The 16,474-nt window shown below is 43.5% G+C and overlaps 2 protein-coding genes across 5 annotated transcripts in view; one reads left to right on the top strand and one right to left on the bottom strand.

Annotated features, from left to right (window-relative positions):
- The window catches only part of frmd4ba (FERM domain containing 4Ba), a 51,457-nt gene extending 46,423 nt beyond the window's left edge, over window positions 1-5,034 (top strand). For 2 of the 4 annotated variants that reach the window (XM_064304327.1, XM_064304324.1), the window contains exons 20-24: window positions 439-603; window positions 951-1,747; window positions 1,864-2,005; window positions 2,421-2,657; window positions 3,685-5,034. In XM_064304327.1, the coding sequence (XP_064160397.1) occupies window positions 439-603; window positions 951-1,747; window positions 1,864-2,005; window positions 2,421-2,657; window position 3,685 (1,342 nt within the window). In that variant the 3' untranslated portion in view covers window positions 3,686-5,034. Of the gene's footprint in view, window positions 1-438; window positions 604-950; window positions 1,748-1,863; window positions 2,006-2,420; window positions 2,658-2,985; window positions 3,126-3,684 lie in introns of all 4 variants that reach the window. The other 2 variants (XM_064304326.1, XM_064304325.1) reach the window with 2 other exon arrangements.
- Window positions 5,035-9,935: 4,901 nt separating this feature from the next.
- arl6ip5a (ADP-ribosylation factor-like 6 interacting protein 5a) lies at window positions 9,936-16,273 on the bottom strand. Its single transcript, XM_064305732.1, has 3 exons — window positions 16,028-16,273; window positions 12,785-13,002; window positions 9,936-11,185 (listed from the first exon to the last, which is right to left on the bottom strand). The coding sequence occupies exons 1-3, from the start codon at window positions 16,204-16,206 to the stop codon at window positions 11,010-11,012; spliced, it is 573 nt and encodes a 190-aa protein (XP_064161802.1). The 5' UTR covers window positions 16,207-16,273; the 3' UTR covers window positions 9,936-11,009.
- Window positions 16,274-16,474: the final 201 nt, after the last annotated feature.

The following is a 16,474-nucleotide window of genomic DNA, read 5'->3' as shown; positions in this document are numbered from 1 at the left end:
TTCTTGGGAGGCACAAAACAGCAGCTAGTATGAACCTGTAGAAATGAACCAGCCCTGCATTCCTGCTGGCTGCTTGCAGCTGCCTCTGCAGTCTCCGCTTATCAGTCACATGTAAAAATAGAGGGGGAATAAGCAAGTCTCTGCCTGACTGCAAAAGCCCAGGCAGCAATCACAAGGAAAGAGCTTTGGCCTAAGAGGGCGATCTGGAGAAGTTCTCATGAAAAATGCATGAAGCTGTGTTAATTTACTGAATTACTCATGTAAAATGTTCCTGTACGTCAGACAGAAAACGATTCGCGCTTTAGTGCGTGTTTTTATTTTTTATTTGTGTATTTTTATTTTGGAGTCGGCGGGGGTCCGCTGGGTTCCTGCTGCGATAAGCGCCGCGGTCTGAAGGAAGTCTCCCCTGTGAAAGCATTGTTCTTATCTGTGTCCCAGATTAAATTATAGCGAGGTCCAGGAGCCGCTGCACTACAGCCACAGAGACGCCTTATCGACGCACAGCAGCCCTTACAGGCTTCCATCCAGGCAGCCCCGCGACGCGCACAGCGTGCCCCCCACCCCGGTCATGACCCGCAACGCCTACAGCAGCATCCAGCTGAGGTGAGAGCCCCGCCCACCGAGCGGCGCATTTGACCTGGAAGTGAATCCGCTGTTCTGCTCTTTGTTTGCTTTTTCATGTTTTAATTCTGGTTGACTGATAATGTGGCAATAATTAGAAATGGCGGTCCGAGTGGATTTTGGATTCATTCCGGGTTAATGCACGGCAAATTATTCGCAAATGATTCTAGCCTGGATAAAGTAAAAAGCTGAAGTGGTTCAAACTTGGGCAGTAGGGATGCTGTTTCCTCTTCTGGAGTGGACCTGCGTGGGTATTTTGCGAGCGCCCTGTCTTGGTTTAAGTGAGGCTCGTATCTGAGAGAGGGGTGTGACCTCTGTCTCTTCCGCAGGTCGGACGAAGACGCTCAGCTCTTCCGCCAGCGGAGCGGGAGCCTGGAGTCTCAGTCCCAGTTCCTGACGGAGGCCGACCCCCCGAACCCCGCCTTCGCCCTGTCCCCCGCCCGCCGGAGCACCAGCACCGAGGTGCTGGATGACGGCTCGTCCTACACCAGCCAGTCCAGCGTGGAGTACAGCTTCCCCGGCAACCCCAGCTCTCGACCCCGGGGCCGATGGCGCCACAGGAAGGGCAACGCCTACGCCAACACGGGCAGCATGCCCAACCTGGCGCAGAACGACCCTGCGCACTGCTACGCGTACCAGCCCCAGCCCCAGCCCCATCCCCATCACCAGCCCCAGCACCAGCCCCAGCACCGGCAGACCTCCACCGCTTACTACGTCACCGGCTACCCCTGCCACCCGGACCCCGAGCCGTACTCCAACGGGGCCTACGCGTACGAGAGCGAGCTGGAGGGCCACTACAACGTCAACCCGACCACCTACCACGCTCCCGCCTACCACGGGCACGACCGGTACGGCCACTACGCGGACGACGAGGTGGACGGCTACGCGCAGAACCCCTACGCCACGCTGCGGCCGTCCCGGAGCAGGCCGGGGCACAGGGGCGAGCAGCTGGTCAAAAACTACCACAAGGCCCTGGTGGCGGAGCACCTGCGCGGCTGGTACAACCGCAACACGGGACACAAGCACGTGAGCTACGACTACGACAGGGGCTCTCAGCAAAGCCTGGGCTACCAGACCATGCCTGCCCCCTTCGGCAGCTCCAGCAGGGCCACCTCCTATTCATCAGGTAGGGGCTTCTCTGCTCCGCGCGGGTGGCTGTCTTTAGCAGTGGCTGCTGCAGAACCAGTATTTTAACAGACGTCTACCAATTTGTTTATCAACTGTGTGTGTTTATTTGTTTAGTCTCTTCGACTGCCAGTGCTGGGAACTGGCGCAGTCAGTTAGCTGTGGGACTGACGGAGTACGACATGCCACATTCGCCACAGCAGCCTTACCCAGGGACAGCCTACAGCACAGCCTACAGCAGCAACCCCTCATACAGCAGGTGAGAAGCCACCGGCCTCATTTGAGCTCTTCATCCTATTAGTCTTCTGATCCTCTTTAAACACTGAGTCAAGGACCACTGTTTGATACAATGAATGGGATCTCTCAGTAAAAATCGCACTTCTCTCCTGTCAAATTACTGCTAATCTCTTAAATGCTTGACTGACCTGCTCCAACCCCTCCATGACTTAAATATCCTAAAAGTAGATTTTTGTTGCTTTTATGTTTCTTTTGAAAATGTGTAAATGCAGAAGCACTTTACAGGCTGGCCAGCTATGACCCTGGCTCTCACCTGGATTACTGCGAGCCCCCAGCCAGCAGGTCCGCAGTGATTAAAAGGAGGATAGCTGCTCGCTGTCTGTTTTCAGAGCTGACTCTCACCCTGTCTCCCTGTCGCGCTGGCCGCTCTCTTATAGATACGGCTCCTGCCTGCACTCAGAGTGCCCCTGCCACAGCGCTGAGCCCCAGCAGCGCTGTGCCTTTCTCCCCGCTAGCCCTTCCTCCTCCTCTTCCTCCTCCTCCATCCTCTCATCCCTCCCGCCCTCCTCTCCTCGCTGCGTTCTGGAGCGACCGGGCTCCGCTCCCCAGCAGCCCCAAAGCTACAGAAACGAGAGGCTTATTAAGTACCCCCACGCTAAGTGTAGCCCACGATAGTAAGTAACAGCTTTAGGAGTGTGCATTTTCTCATCAGTCTTGTCACTTTTTTTTTTTTTTTTTGCTCTGTTTTGCAGTGAACTAAAATGTGATGGTTCGTGTAGTGGGCTTGATAATTCTGCTTCTTTCTGATTTTTTTGTTTTTGCCACTGAAGTTGTACGCGCATGGCTTCCAGTTTGTTTCTGTGATTGAAGTTTCTTTTTTTCCCTCCCAAATAAAAATCCAGAGGTCACATTTCTCGCGTGTGTGAGTCTCTCGCGAGCGTCACTTTTTCTCTCCCGCTTCACGCGATTATGTCACTCACTCTTCCAACCTCTTGCGCCCAGATTTCCTGCAGAGTATGTGTCGAGGAGATCTGATATGATGGTGCGCACCCCAGGGTCAGTAGAGGTGTATGGGGCTGTCGCCAGTTGTACTGGTGGAAGACGGTTAAACCGCTAATCATTGACGCAGCATAAGAGAATGGGTGAGCTGCAAACACACACGCCGAGTCCTCTGCTGTCCGTCGGTGTGAGAAAACCGTCTGCAGCTGCCAAATTGCTCAATCTGTGCACTCTTCACTCGCTTCACAATAAAGCTGGTGGCGGGCAGGCTTGCTGAGGAGCACCTGGTGATTCTGTGTGAGAAGCAGAAAATGTGACCCCTGCATATTTCATTGGCTGGTGTGTCGAGCCTCGAGCGAAAGTGTCAGTGCTGTGTTTAATTTGTTCTCGTCGGCGGGCGTGAAAAATTTAACCCTGAGTTGAGTTGAATGACTTCTATTGATAACCCAATTGACGGATGGCCGCCGCGTTAGTCTGGCTGAAATTTGCATGGCCGGCGCCGTTGGGTCATCGCTTCCCGTCTCATTGGCGATCTGCCGCGGAACCGGCGGCCGCGGCGCGGCGCATGCTCCATTGGCAGCTCAGGGTTAAACGATCGGGTTCATGCTTTCTCCCATAAGCAATGCACCATCTGTGTTTCCATGTTGCGGTCTGGTCCACGGCCGGGGGTTCCTCACCTTTGCTTGTTGTCTTTCGTTTCAGGTCGTATGTAGATGTGAACCAAATGGAAACACCCACCTGCAGTCAAACAAACAGCAGTTTAGATCCAGAGGACCAGATGTTGTACTGGCACGAGGACTCCAAGCCTGGAACGATAGTCTAGGGCACTGCCAGCAGCCGCTGTCTGATCACACTCTCTCTCTTATCTACATGTGCCTTGCACCACACCTTTCAGGCAAGGATTTCTCCAAAGAGCCAAAAGCAACAACAACCGAGGAATGAAACGAATGTGAAGCAAATGTGAAATCCTTGCACGTTCTGAAATGGATCGTCTGAAAGCACTACAAAGTTGACAGATGTGCAGCATTGAACAGAGGTGGTTGAGTTTTGGGCTGGTGAGCTGTGGGTGGGTGGAAGGTGTGTGTGTGCGCGTGTGTGTTTGTGCGTGTGTGTGTGCGCGTGCAGTGATGGCACTTCGGTTACAGACTTGAATGGCACTTGGAAAAGGCTGTTGTGGGGTTTCAGATTCGCCAGCAGACTAGCAGAGAGCACACGGCCCTCTTGAAGGATAATTCTGACTGACGGACCAGCGGGAGAATCTCAGGTGCATTTTGAAATGAAGGACCCAGCACACGACGGCTTGAAGTACAGTTTGAAGATCCTATCCAGATCTGTAGAATCTGTAGAAACGTCCTGGCACAACTACGTATGCACCCGTTTTTTATCTGAATTGGAATGCTAACTTTTTCCCATGATAATTGGTACAGTATATTATTTATGATGGTTGTATGCAAGTTTATATGTAATGTTCGTGCTCAGTTGTCCCAGTGAACCATTGCACCCCTTGAATGGTTATATGTCTAACAGTCTCTGACCTTCGGCTCTCCCTCATGTGTGTAACACGTTGATTATGTATGATAAATGTTGGTAAAAAGACGCTCGGAAATCGTAATTCAAGGCACTCGTAGTTTTCCTTTGTACTGTGTTTTAGGGATCTGTTATTTTGCATTATGACATTGCAATGTAAGGGGCCTCACCATTTTGGCCATATTACTGCCAAATATCACACCGTTTATCCATTTTCATGCTCGTTATTGTTTTCAATTTGTACAAAATATCTTTTCGAAGACTTCCATGAGATGGTAGCATTCATTCTACCAGTTGTCCCCATTTTGCAGTTTGTAATGGCACCATCATAGAATCGCAGATTTTTCTAAGATACGTATTTGCATCCCATGCTGGAATCCATGGTCTGGTGCTCTTTCCCCTCACAAGAGAAGGGATTTGTATGTACTTGTTGATATTGTATATATGATGTATTTGGGTTTCTTTTTTGTGATCATTTTTAAGTGTTAAAAGCATGTAATATATAGTAAACCGTTTGGTAAGCTGGTTCTTAGTCATTTGTATTTTTTTATTACTAAACGCATTTGAATTAAAAATGTAAACATCCAAAAGAATATGCCTTTATTATTTAGATAATTTTTAATTCCTTTAGTAAAAATGTAATTGGTTGTGAGAGGTCTTTAATTTAAATAATACCCACCAAGTTGTGTACAGTTCTACAGTGTTTTTTCATGGTTTATTGCAAGCCTTTTACTACTGGGAGGAAAACTGACCAACACCAGTAGCTTTTAATGTACAGTAGGAAATGGGAAAAGTGCTTGTGACCATTTTCGTTTCCTCTTGTTTTTGCAGGTCATAATCACGCGTTATCTTTCATGGTCTTCTCATTTCATGCCTTTATTTCTAATTTATTACTTTGTGTGTGTGGCCTTAAACCTTGAACCACTCTGAGTTCATGTTAGAGTGTAATTATAAGCCAGGAGTTACGGTAATGACAGAAGTGGTCCCTCTAGGGATATATAATTCAGTTAGACTGATTAGATTTAAATCCAGATCAATTTAATTAAATGGTTGAATTAATTTGTCCGTCTCTTGCCTAGATAATTAGTATGTGGGATTTTACAGTAACCTTGGTATAATACAATTTTTCAAAAAGTTTTAATCTAATAAACTGTTCCATTTACAAGAATAGAGCTGCAAAGTATGAGGTCTATTCTTGTATTCTTTGCATGGATAAGGGATTGTTGCCAGTTTGTGTTTTTGGCAGCTTTAGTTCCAGGCGCCATTTTGTGTGACCGCTTTGCAGGATCAGGCGTGAACACTGTGATCTCCCTGCCCCATGTCTCAGCCTGCATTAGTGCTGTGGCTTATCAGCACTGCAGAGTCAACAGCTGTCCCATAAGACTGATGTGCAGGGGCAGATAGCCTGCTAATTGCACATATAGTGTACATTCTATAACTAAAGCAAAGTAGTTACAGAACACGACAGCCATATGAATCTGAAATGTGAAATGCTGTTGCATCTGGTGCACTAGAAAACTTGTGTCCAAACAGACAGCAAAACTAATTCTGGTTCTCAGAGATGCATGTGCTATGTATATTTATCTTCTTACTCCTATTATAACCAGTCAGACAGGTTTTCTCTCCTTGTAAAGAAAGCAGACCAGTTTGTTAGAAGTACTATTGTTAGACGCACCCACTCTTCCCTTTGCTCTCCTTTTCCCCGGCATTTACTGTGGGTGGGAGGGTGGGGCTGACACAAGCAGACCGCTGATCAATGGTGCGGACTGTCCGAAAACCTGACCTCCTCTTCCCCTTCCACCCAGACCAGGACCCGATTGGACTCTGACCCTGGCACTCCCAGAAACCAGGAATGTAGCTCCTCCCTCTGCAGACATGGAAGGCTCCCTGCCTGCACATTCCTTCTATCTTGGCTTAATATCAGTTTGCTTTAAGGCCACCTCCACAGCCTTTGTTCCCCATCGTCTCTTTTTGCAAGCCTTTGTTTCTGAGAGCCCTCACCTTCTCGGGAGTGTGGAGGGTTCAGCTGCTGCTGTCCCTCAACCCTGCAACCAGCTGCACAGGAACATCAGGAGCGCTCGTCCAGCTGACTCATGTCTCAGAAAATAGAACGATAACATATCCCCTTCATGAGTACCCACCCTCCTCTCTGTCAAAGGGGCTTGTTTTCAGACTCCACTTTCAGTAAGGGTGTGTTCCCTACACCAACCAGTGCTTGAACTGCAGATTATGTATCTGATATTTGCTCTGAGGGAACTCCGTGACAGCGGAACACATTTAAGCTGGAGGTGGCGGAAATGTCAGGGGTGTAGGACTACTACGTAGTCCCTCCCAGATTGTTTTGTGGGAGTGAGAGTCCAGCTGCATGCTGGAGAGAGGATAGACTCATCACACTCTTTATCAAATAGTGTGGGACGATGTCTGCGTAGCTGAAGTGTCAGCAGTATGCAGTGCTTCGAGGCCCAGGTGTTCCCAGGATATTATCTCAGTGTTAGTGTATTCTTGATTGGCCCACGCTGTTATTGTGTGAGAAAAAGGATATTTTAAACGAACAGAAGTTTCTCACAACCTGCTGTCTTTACTTTGGGTATTTAGAGGCAATGACAGGTTTATGGTGTAAAGCAAAAACACACTCCAGAGCAGCTTGTTCTGTTTTTTTTTTTAAAAGCAATTTTAGCAGATGGATTGGATTTGTATATGTTTGGTTTGTTAAAAGCCTAATTCGTGGACAAGTCCATGAATTTGGATATGGAGTCGTATGCATAAGTGTGGCCTATCACTGCAGTGTCCTCTATGAGTTTTGAGAGTACAAACAAGCACACATAATGGGCACACTATCTAGTCTGTAGGTAACCAGAGCACTAGCTACAATTTAGTTAGGAAAATGGCGAGCACTGTTGGGCTGAATGGCCTCTTCTCATCATTATGTTATGTTATGCTATGCTACATGAACCACACCCTGGCCCTCAGAACTGAAGAAGATCCCTGAGTGACAAGAGAAAAGAACAGGTCTGTGCACGGAGGTATGCATGAGGCAATTTGGGGTTGGAAAATAAACCTAGAGGATGTAATGAAGACACTCGTTGAGATGCCTTTCAGAAGGTAATGCAAATCCACTCCCCTATGATGTGCACTTAATGCCTCGCACGCAGCTGAAACAGCAGTGTGGTCTCTCTCACGCTGGGGAGCTTAACCAGGGATTCTCAAATTAGCCCCAAATCAGTGAAGGCCAGATAGGTGATCTGAGCAGTGAGAGTAACAAGTTAACCTGTCATCAGGACGTTGAGGAGAGGAAAGCAAAGCATGCTGGAAGCCAGAGAGACGTTGTGCAACTGATAATACTGTAGCCCGATGCTTCACATGAAACATTTGCTGACGGATACAGAATGTTAAGTGGCTCCATTCTTGTTGCAAAAAAAGAAAATAAGAGACAGATGGAGTCTTCCCTCCACCATATGAATGTAGGAAAATCCCTGAGCACAGGGAAATAAATGGCACCAGTGACTTTTGTTTAATCAACTGAATTATGCTTTCATAGCATTGGTATTTGTTTATCAAGTTTATAATTCTGTAACAGTGGAGAATCATCTGGAAATTAAAAGGCCTGCTTGTCATTGAATACGATTGATTTCCATGGTGTTACCTGTATTGAATTTACTCAAGTGAGAAAGAAAATAGCAATTCAATTTTTTCTTGTTTGCGTGGCCAATGCCTGCCTTCATTACATATTCCTTACCCATGCTTTGATATGGCTTATCTACTCTCCATTTTGCCACTACCCTTAGTTTGGGTCATGGGAGACAAGTCCATTCGGATAGCTCACCACCAATTACATGGCCTGTTGAAAAGCCTCTCAACCTAAGACATGCTCTAGGCCTGTCCAAGGAAAGTCTACACTGAGGACACATGACTGCTTGTGAGCATATGCACCAATGACAAGGACGTTTGTAACGAACTTCTACAGAGACACAGCTGCTGGAAACTGCTTTATCCAAAGACATGGCTGCTAGTGAGGATGTTCAGTTCAAGAAGTGCGCCTGTTTGGAAAGATCTGCTCAACAGCTGCAAAAGAGGAGAAACAAATGTTGCTGCTGTATTCACTGGGCCTGTCAAAGGCTTGATCTTACTGGTCTTCTGCTGGCAGTGCTTTCTTTTTCAGATTGCCCAATGTGGTCTCCTTGAGCCTGTCCAAAACAAGTACTGGGAGGCAAACATAAATCACTCTTCCCAACAAGTGGAGATGACAAACACTGCCTTGTGACTGCACATAACCTCTCACGCAAGTGCCTATGTGCAGCACTTTGGCTATGTTGGTCAGACTCTGTTCACCTCTTTCACACACGTTGAGCTAACAAATAAACATGAGAATAGCAAGGCCACGTCTAAGGTTGAGTTAAATTTATTGTTCAAGATATATATTCTTTAAGAAATCTTGTTTATGTTAATTATCTAACTAGCTAACTTACCAGAACTGACATAATAGTTAAATGCAAATGTTGACATTTGAACTTTTTCACAGTTGAGTCTTTTCTGTTTAAGCATAAAGCATACAACACCAATAACAATATAGCTCTACCATTATCATTTATGACATTAAACATAAGCTATTCAAAGCTCGAATTAGCGGACACAGCAACCTAGTTAACAGCCAACTTAAATGCATGCTAGAATGAGAATGTTGAGTTCACCTGCTGTATTTGCTCTACAAACCTGTGCGCTCGATTACTGAAGTGCACTGCAACAAAATCAACCTAATCAATCGCTCAAAGGTACTCTCAAGCCAAAAAAAAAAAATAATTTAGTAGGTTTTCCGTTCTCTGTAGCAGATGGAATTCATATAATTTTTCAAAAACCATGTTAATTTTGAAAAACTACATATTTCCGCTTTTAAAAGTTATAAATAGGAAAGGACACAAATACATTGTTTGGATCCTACTCTTTATTAGCATGGAGTAATGAAACTACCTTTGTGGTATAAACTACCCTTTCATGTATTGAAGATAAGTAAAGCATACTGTATAAAACAAGGTCATTGACACAGAGTATTGCTTCCTTCAGAACCTTCTTGGCAGGTTCATGATTTCTTCTAGGTTTCGTCATATGTTCTGGTTATGGTTATACACTGTTACGTCGCTCGATAATCTGCCAATTCCGTATGTAATGTAATGTAATGTAATGGATTCATTGCAATACAATTCATTTAAAAAATCCCATCCATGAATTTGGATTACGTCAAATATGGAAATACCATTAATGTACTCTGCCAAGATATGGCGTCCATATGTTTGAATAAAGAGTTTTGTTAATATAGTATTAAAATTGAAAAATGGGGTGCAATTCTGTGCACTTTGCTACTGGTGTTAAAAAAGCAAGATTTTACATTCATTCACTCTGGAGGTCAACTTAAAGGTTCTTGTGCCATACAGTCCAAGCCTAAGTGTTTCTTTATTTAAACTTTACAAATTCTGCGTAAGCATTACCCTACAATTTCCACCAATACACAAAAGGACTGAACAAACAATTTTAAAGCTTGATTGGTACTGCTAAATCGGTAGGGAATTTGTAATGCACTCAAATTATTTCATTTACAGTGGCATTTTCACTGCCTCCAACATTCCAAAACAACACATAATAAAGACAATTTACATTAAAAAAAAGGGAAAAAAAAACACCCAGTTTGAATCATTTTGTCAGTTTACCCCTTGCATAGCCATGATTGCATAAAGGACGTTTGGATGTTTTTTTTTCGAGTGCAAAAAACAAAGGTGTTGCAACCTGTCATTATTCAAATTAATCTATCAGTGAACCACCACCAAGGTTTGCTTAAGTTTTGAGACAATACTTTTTGAGACTACTTAAATGCTGACCACAGTGGAATACATACACCAAGATGATCATTCTGAGGTAGCACAAGAAACTCACTGCATTTCTCCAAAAATATTCAATAAATACACCTATAATTCTAGATATTTTTTTAATAAATATATGCAATTCGACCATTACAACGAATGTTTTAGGCATGCTGTAATAGAGTAACATTCTTTTTTTAATCCAGGCAATCTTAATTAAATGATCTCTTCAAGTCCTAAATCATGGTCTCTTTCCAAAATGTGAAATTGCATGTCTATAAACATAAGCATTACTTTCCAAGCAACACACATATTATAAATGTGAGAAAGCAGCGGAAGCAAACTGCCGAATGCTGAAAAGTTGCACGGCTAGCTTTAACAATGAATTTCATGTCCTTCACCAGAGTGACACTGTGATAGGCAGACATGTCTTCCTGTCTGCTCCTGACAGCAGGACACAACTAATGTGCAATATAAAGGTGTTGTTTACATACAAACGGGGGAAATAAACAGGAGAATAAGGCGCCATTTGACAGCCTGCAGAACACCAAAGGATCAGAGAATGGGGCGGGGCCTATAGATAAGTGACGGCTCGCTCTCCCGCTGCCTATGAGCAGGGACGACGCGGGAAAGTGGCCGTCCCGCTCCTCTTCACTCCTTGATCTTGCTCTCCAGGAAGTCCTGGATCTTGTTGAAGTTCTCTTCCTGCTGGCCCAGCGCCTCCATGATGATGCCCATGGGCGTCTTCTTCAGCCCCACCCCCTCAATCTTGTTCTCCAACTTGTTCTTCAAGTTGCGCAGCCGTGTGGAAGCATGTGCACAGACCACTGACAAAATAATTATATTATAATGCATATATTAAATCATTAGAAAGATTATATAAAGGGTTATCTTTTTGATATAATAAATGGAATATATAAGATCAACACAAAACAAAAATGAAATAATCTGCATTTGTGTTAAAGACGTAATAATCATTACACCTTCCTACATGTGTTAGTTCATACCTGCATAATTGAACATTCCAGTGTATCTTACTGTTGGAAATTTTGCAATCAGCTTGAACATGTGCTTTTTTGTCCAGTATATTTCCACATTAGTTGATAATATTCATGCAAAGAAAACTTATTTCAGTTTAATTATTTGTTTAATTTATTTCAAATTACTAATGTTCACATAATGTCATTACCACTTGCAGTCAAGAAGATACCTTTCAATATATATTTCAATACAATTTTTAGAAAGGTCTGGATCAATACCTTACAAACTAATGCAGTGTTGCCAATTTGCCAACTGTGCCACCAAATTTTAGATTTTACAGCCATTTTTATTCATCAGACTGCCACAAAATGGATAACCTCTAGAAAGCCTCCAGCCTTCAAATTCCATCCACAAAAAGCCACTTTTAGAAGGCGGGGTGCCCTGGTGAGCTGGCAACATAGGTCAGATGCCTTTCAACTGCGAGAATCCTGAATAACTTGATACAAATTTACGACTGATCATGTGACAAGGAACACACCACAAAATATTCCAGCTTTGTCTTAAGATAGACAGTACAGAGGCACTGACAATGTCCTGTTTTTAATTAGCTAGTGGGGCTCCATCTGCAAGTTGTATGACATATGCCAATCTGCTCATGTATTTCAGGTCTGACGCCATAGCAACCAGGCAACACAAGTCAATAGGATTAGTATAACTCACAGGGGAGGAGCTGTATGGCATGACCTCCTTTTCCGGCACACTATCATTTCATTTCCCTGCCTGGGTGCTAAAGTCTGCTGTTTATTGCAGCCACCCCTTTAGATGAATCACACATGGTATTATTCCATTAAGTATTCACCCAGAAGATCCACTTATCCTGGACAAGCTACATGGCTAACAGCTGACAAATAAGCCCTATCTGAAATAGTAAAATAAAAGACACATTAGCTCAGCATTCAGTGATACAGGTCTTATTAAATTTCATGCTCAAGAATTCAACATCAGTGCCACGAAACGGTTTCAAACCTGTAACCCTCCCATTTAAATCATCCATTCCCAAAAAGATCATCTCTCATAAATCACCTTCATAAATTGGCCCTATAATATATCTGCTGTGTTTAAAGCCAGTGGCCTGCATACAATCAACGGCTGATTTACAAGCAAATGCAAGCACGGCACTTCTCTTTGCAAAATTATTTTGGCAAGTTAGTTTTAGCTGAAGCCACCAAACTGTGCTTGTGAACAAAAATCTTGCTTTTAATTGGTAGTCAAAGTAATGGACTTTAATTTAATCCCAGCCAATGTGCTTGTTGTACTCCACTAGAGAGACAACCAGTGAAATGGACCCTAACACTGACCGAACGTGGACATATTCTTATGTGGAAGGTTGGGAGACATGATGTGAAAATTGAGAAAGTTAAATGACTAAAACTAATAGAACTTACAGAGCAGTGGGAAAGTGATTCCGAAGATGAAGACCATGACCCCTCCAAAGAGGGACATGAGGAAGTAGCTTGCGCCCATAACAGCCAGGACGAACAGCGTGGGATTTTTCTTCTTGAAGTTCTTGATCATAACCTTGTTCTCCGCACCCCATACCGAGCCAATGAACACAAGGGAGACGACTGCCCCACCCAAAATCATGCCCAGAGGGTTCAGAAACCTGCAAGGAAACACACCAAACAGCCCCACAGAAACATTATAACAGAGAGTGAGGGCTTGGCTTGTATTTTTTAATGTTCTGCAAATCATATACAGATTTGAATTAATTAGTGTCTAGTTTAGTTAATTTATTTGCAAACATTAAAAACAAACAAACAACATTGTTACAATACATAAGACAAAACAACTGTATGGAAGTTTAAATTATGAAGTAGATGTGAAGGTGACCTTAGAAACTCAAAAGGGCTTATACGTTTAAGCTCACTCCAAAACTAACAAACAAAAAGAAAGAAAATGTTAAAACTATTTATTATATCCAAGCATACAATTATGTAATTACAATAAACTAAAATAAAAAAACTGTTTCTTGTCTCAATTACTTAGCACCACCTACTGGTCACCTCCTGTGAATGCATACTTCAATCTTCTGACCCGTTTTACAACAAGGAGCAAATGCAATGCTTACATGACACGAAGAGTGGAAAATTCCACTTTAGTACAATTTTTATTTTATTTTAATAAATAACTGCACACATAAATAAATAACTGCACACAATCAAACTTTTATACAAATAGATATTTTCACATTCCGTCATCCAAGGATTCAGTGCATTTATAAATCCCACACTTTGGACTTAATCCTGACTAAGCCAGCACCGGCTGTGGTCAACAGCCCCGCAGTGAGACATATAACTGCCCATAATGTTGTCCAGGGAGGGAAGGGTTCAATAGGCACTATATTCACTGCCTTATCTTCTCCTTTGGTCAAATGAGTGACTGCAGTCTGCCTGAACCAGCTGCTTAGGAATGCCAAGGCAGCCCCATGTAGAACAGTACTCCAGAACCTTTAGGAGGGGAACAGGTGGTAATGAGCAGATTGAAGAGAAGTATCAGCTGGCTGAATGCTGTCCTCAACTGATGGTGGATATTGCAGCAATGGGAAGGGTACAAAAAGATGACTGGGCTTTACAAATGAGGAGAACAAGGAAAAAAGGAGAATACAAAGATAAACCACTAAGCCTCACTATGAATTTCATATCACCATAGGGATAATTCAGGGTTGAATGTGCAGTCAAATTATATTCCCACAGATGTCCAAGTCCAAAGGTATTCTGGATAGTGACATAATAAACTGTAGAGTTTTGGAACAAAGTCTTCTGAACAGATGAGATAAGTATTAACCTGTACAAAGGTTGATGGAAAGGGGAAACTGTGGAGAAAGAAAGGAACTGCTCATGATCCAAAGCCCCCCCCCCCCCCTCTAATCTGTGAAACATGGTGGAGTTAGTGTTATGGCATGGGCATGTATGGCTGCCACTGGAACTGGCTCACTTTTCTTCACTGATGTGACTGCTGACGGCAGCAGGATGAATTCTGGAGTCCATAGAAATATCTGCTCAGATCCAACCAAATGTCCCAAAACTTATTGGACCGTGCTTCACTTTGCAGCAGGACAACGGGCCCAAACATACTGCTAAAGCAACAAAGGAGTTTTTCAGGAGCAAAAAGTGGAATGTTCTTGTCTGGCCAAGCCAATCACCCGACCTGAATCCAACTGAACACGTGGCTCAACTGAACACAAGACTGCAGGCATACCCCTGAAACGCAAACTGATGATGGCTGCAGTACAGGCCTGGCAGAGCAAGGATTTGCAACCACGTGCTAAATATGATGAGTTGATTTAAGATAGCATTAATGTGTCCAGTTACTTTTGATAAACTTTGGGGGGGGGGGGGGGGGGGGCAATGTAGAAAAAGGGCTGTAATTCCTACACTGATCACCCAATATGGATGTAAATGGATGTCACTCCCCAAATACTTACAGACCACACTGTATGTCCCAAATGAGATTGTTCCAAACTATTCCTGACATTCTACAGCATAGGACTGGTCTGTAACTGCACCTGCTGTGCCTCTGGAGTGAGACTGTATCTGTTTAATCTCCTGCAGCAGCTGATATAATTGGGATGGGCTCGCAGGCTCCATGGCCCATAGCAACCGTGTGTCATCATGGTCAAGTGGCCAGAACTGACTATTTTTAGAGAATTACTTCAGATTTGCAGACTGTAAAGAAATGGCACAGCTCACCACAGAGTGACACCACAGCCGAAAACCAAGTCATTTCTAAGCTAAAACACATTCAACAGCATTTACACTTCAGAAAAAAAAAAAAACAGTCTATTTGAGTTGTCTTATGTTTAGCAGACTTCAAAATATGTTTTTGTACGGATCTCTTTGTTACTTGCCATTCTGATTGCAAACGTCTTTTAGCATACACGCTGTAGGCTGTATGCGTAATGTAGGCCTAACATATTCGCATACAAGGGCTCCAGATCTGCATCGTCAAGTTCACATAAAACTGAGAGATTTTGTGTGGTTCTCCAAGTATTGTCATTATTGTGTCAACGCTCCACCAAACCAAGACTGCTCTGAAGCGCATGTTTGCTTCCGTCACTAAAATCGAGTTAATACAGCATTGTGTCAGGGATGAACCATACACAAATAGGATGAGAAGATATAGCCGACACGTTTTTTTTAAAGCTGAACTGTAGCATATGAAATAACATGCAACAGTAATCTTGCATATTCACTGTTCAACACAACAGTCAGGTTCAATTGCAATGTCTGCGTTTCTGTAACCGTTCTAACGTGAGCGTCTGTGACAGTCATTTCCTACTTGGTTTCCTGTACGAATTCTAAACTAACCGAGAGTGCGTGAACATTACATTAAAACAGCGAATACGCAATACTGTGTTAAATGGTTTTCTTGTGAATGCCACGTAGGTTAGGCTACAACGGTGTAACTGCAAGTGTGCGCAACTACCAGTAAAGTAGGCTACGAGCACTTGCGAGGCGGAGCGGAACATTTGCAGTGTAAGGTCAAAAAAATAAATAAAACAATAACCAAGAAAAACGAAGTAAAATAAATAAATTGAAAAACAAGAAAAGAAAAAAGAATGTAACGCAACATAAAACACAGCAGAGGCCCGAGTTAAAAAGTAGCACTAGCTGCATATAGCTACTTACCCCACAATCATAAACACAACGATTGCCATCGCCAAATAATTTGTCTGATAATATAACAGATTACTGACAACCCTGTTATTCCATTTGACCAAATCGGAAAAATCTGGTTTGGCGAACCGATCGGTTCCAGGGAAGAAATCATCCCAGGGTCTCAGTGGTGCAATTTCCACCTTTGCCATAGCTCCAGCTAGCTCGCAGCTCCTGACAGATCAGCAAGCACTGCACCGCGTACAAACGCGTTCAGTTCCACTTTCTCGCGATATCCCAAACGAGCCTTAGTCATACACTCCTATAATGAGTTTCATACTAAATATTGGACAAATGATGAGCAAAATATACTATAAAGCAAATTTAATTTTTACAACGTATGCAATATCACTTAATTGATGCCAATCACTACTAACAGAATTTCATGCATTAAAACATGCAATGGTTTTTAATCAACAT

The sequence above is a fragment of the Anguilla rostrata genome, chromosome 13 (assembly GCF_018555375.3).
Source record: "Anguilla rostrata isolate EN2019 chromosome 13, ASM1855537v3, whole genome shotgun sequence".
Classification (NCBI taxonomy): domain Eukaryota; kingdom Metazoa; phylum Chordata; class Actinopteri; order Anguilliformes; family Anguillidae; genus Anguilla; species Anguilla rostrata.
Note: the sequence above shows the minus strand (reverse complement) of the source record. Positions and strands in the feature narration are given on the sequence as shown.

What these genes read in the sequence shown, in the direction of transcription:
- arl6ip5a (XM_064305732.1), bottom strand. Translation starts at nt 16,206, where the DNA reads ATGGCAAAGGTGGAAATTGCACCACTGAGACCCTGGGATGATTTCTTC. An exon ending in GTTGTGTTTATGATTGTGGG is followed by an intron (nt 13,003 to 16,027) that starts GTAAGTAGCTAT and finishes GTTTCCTTGCAG; the next exon opens with GTTTCTGAACCCTCTGGGCA. An exon ending in AATCACTTTCCCACTGCTCT is followed by an intron (nt 11,186 to 12,784) that starts GTAAGTTCTATT and finishes TTATTTTGTCAG; the next exon opens with TGGTCTGTGCACATGCTTCC.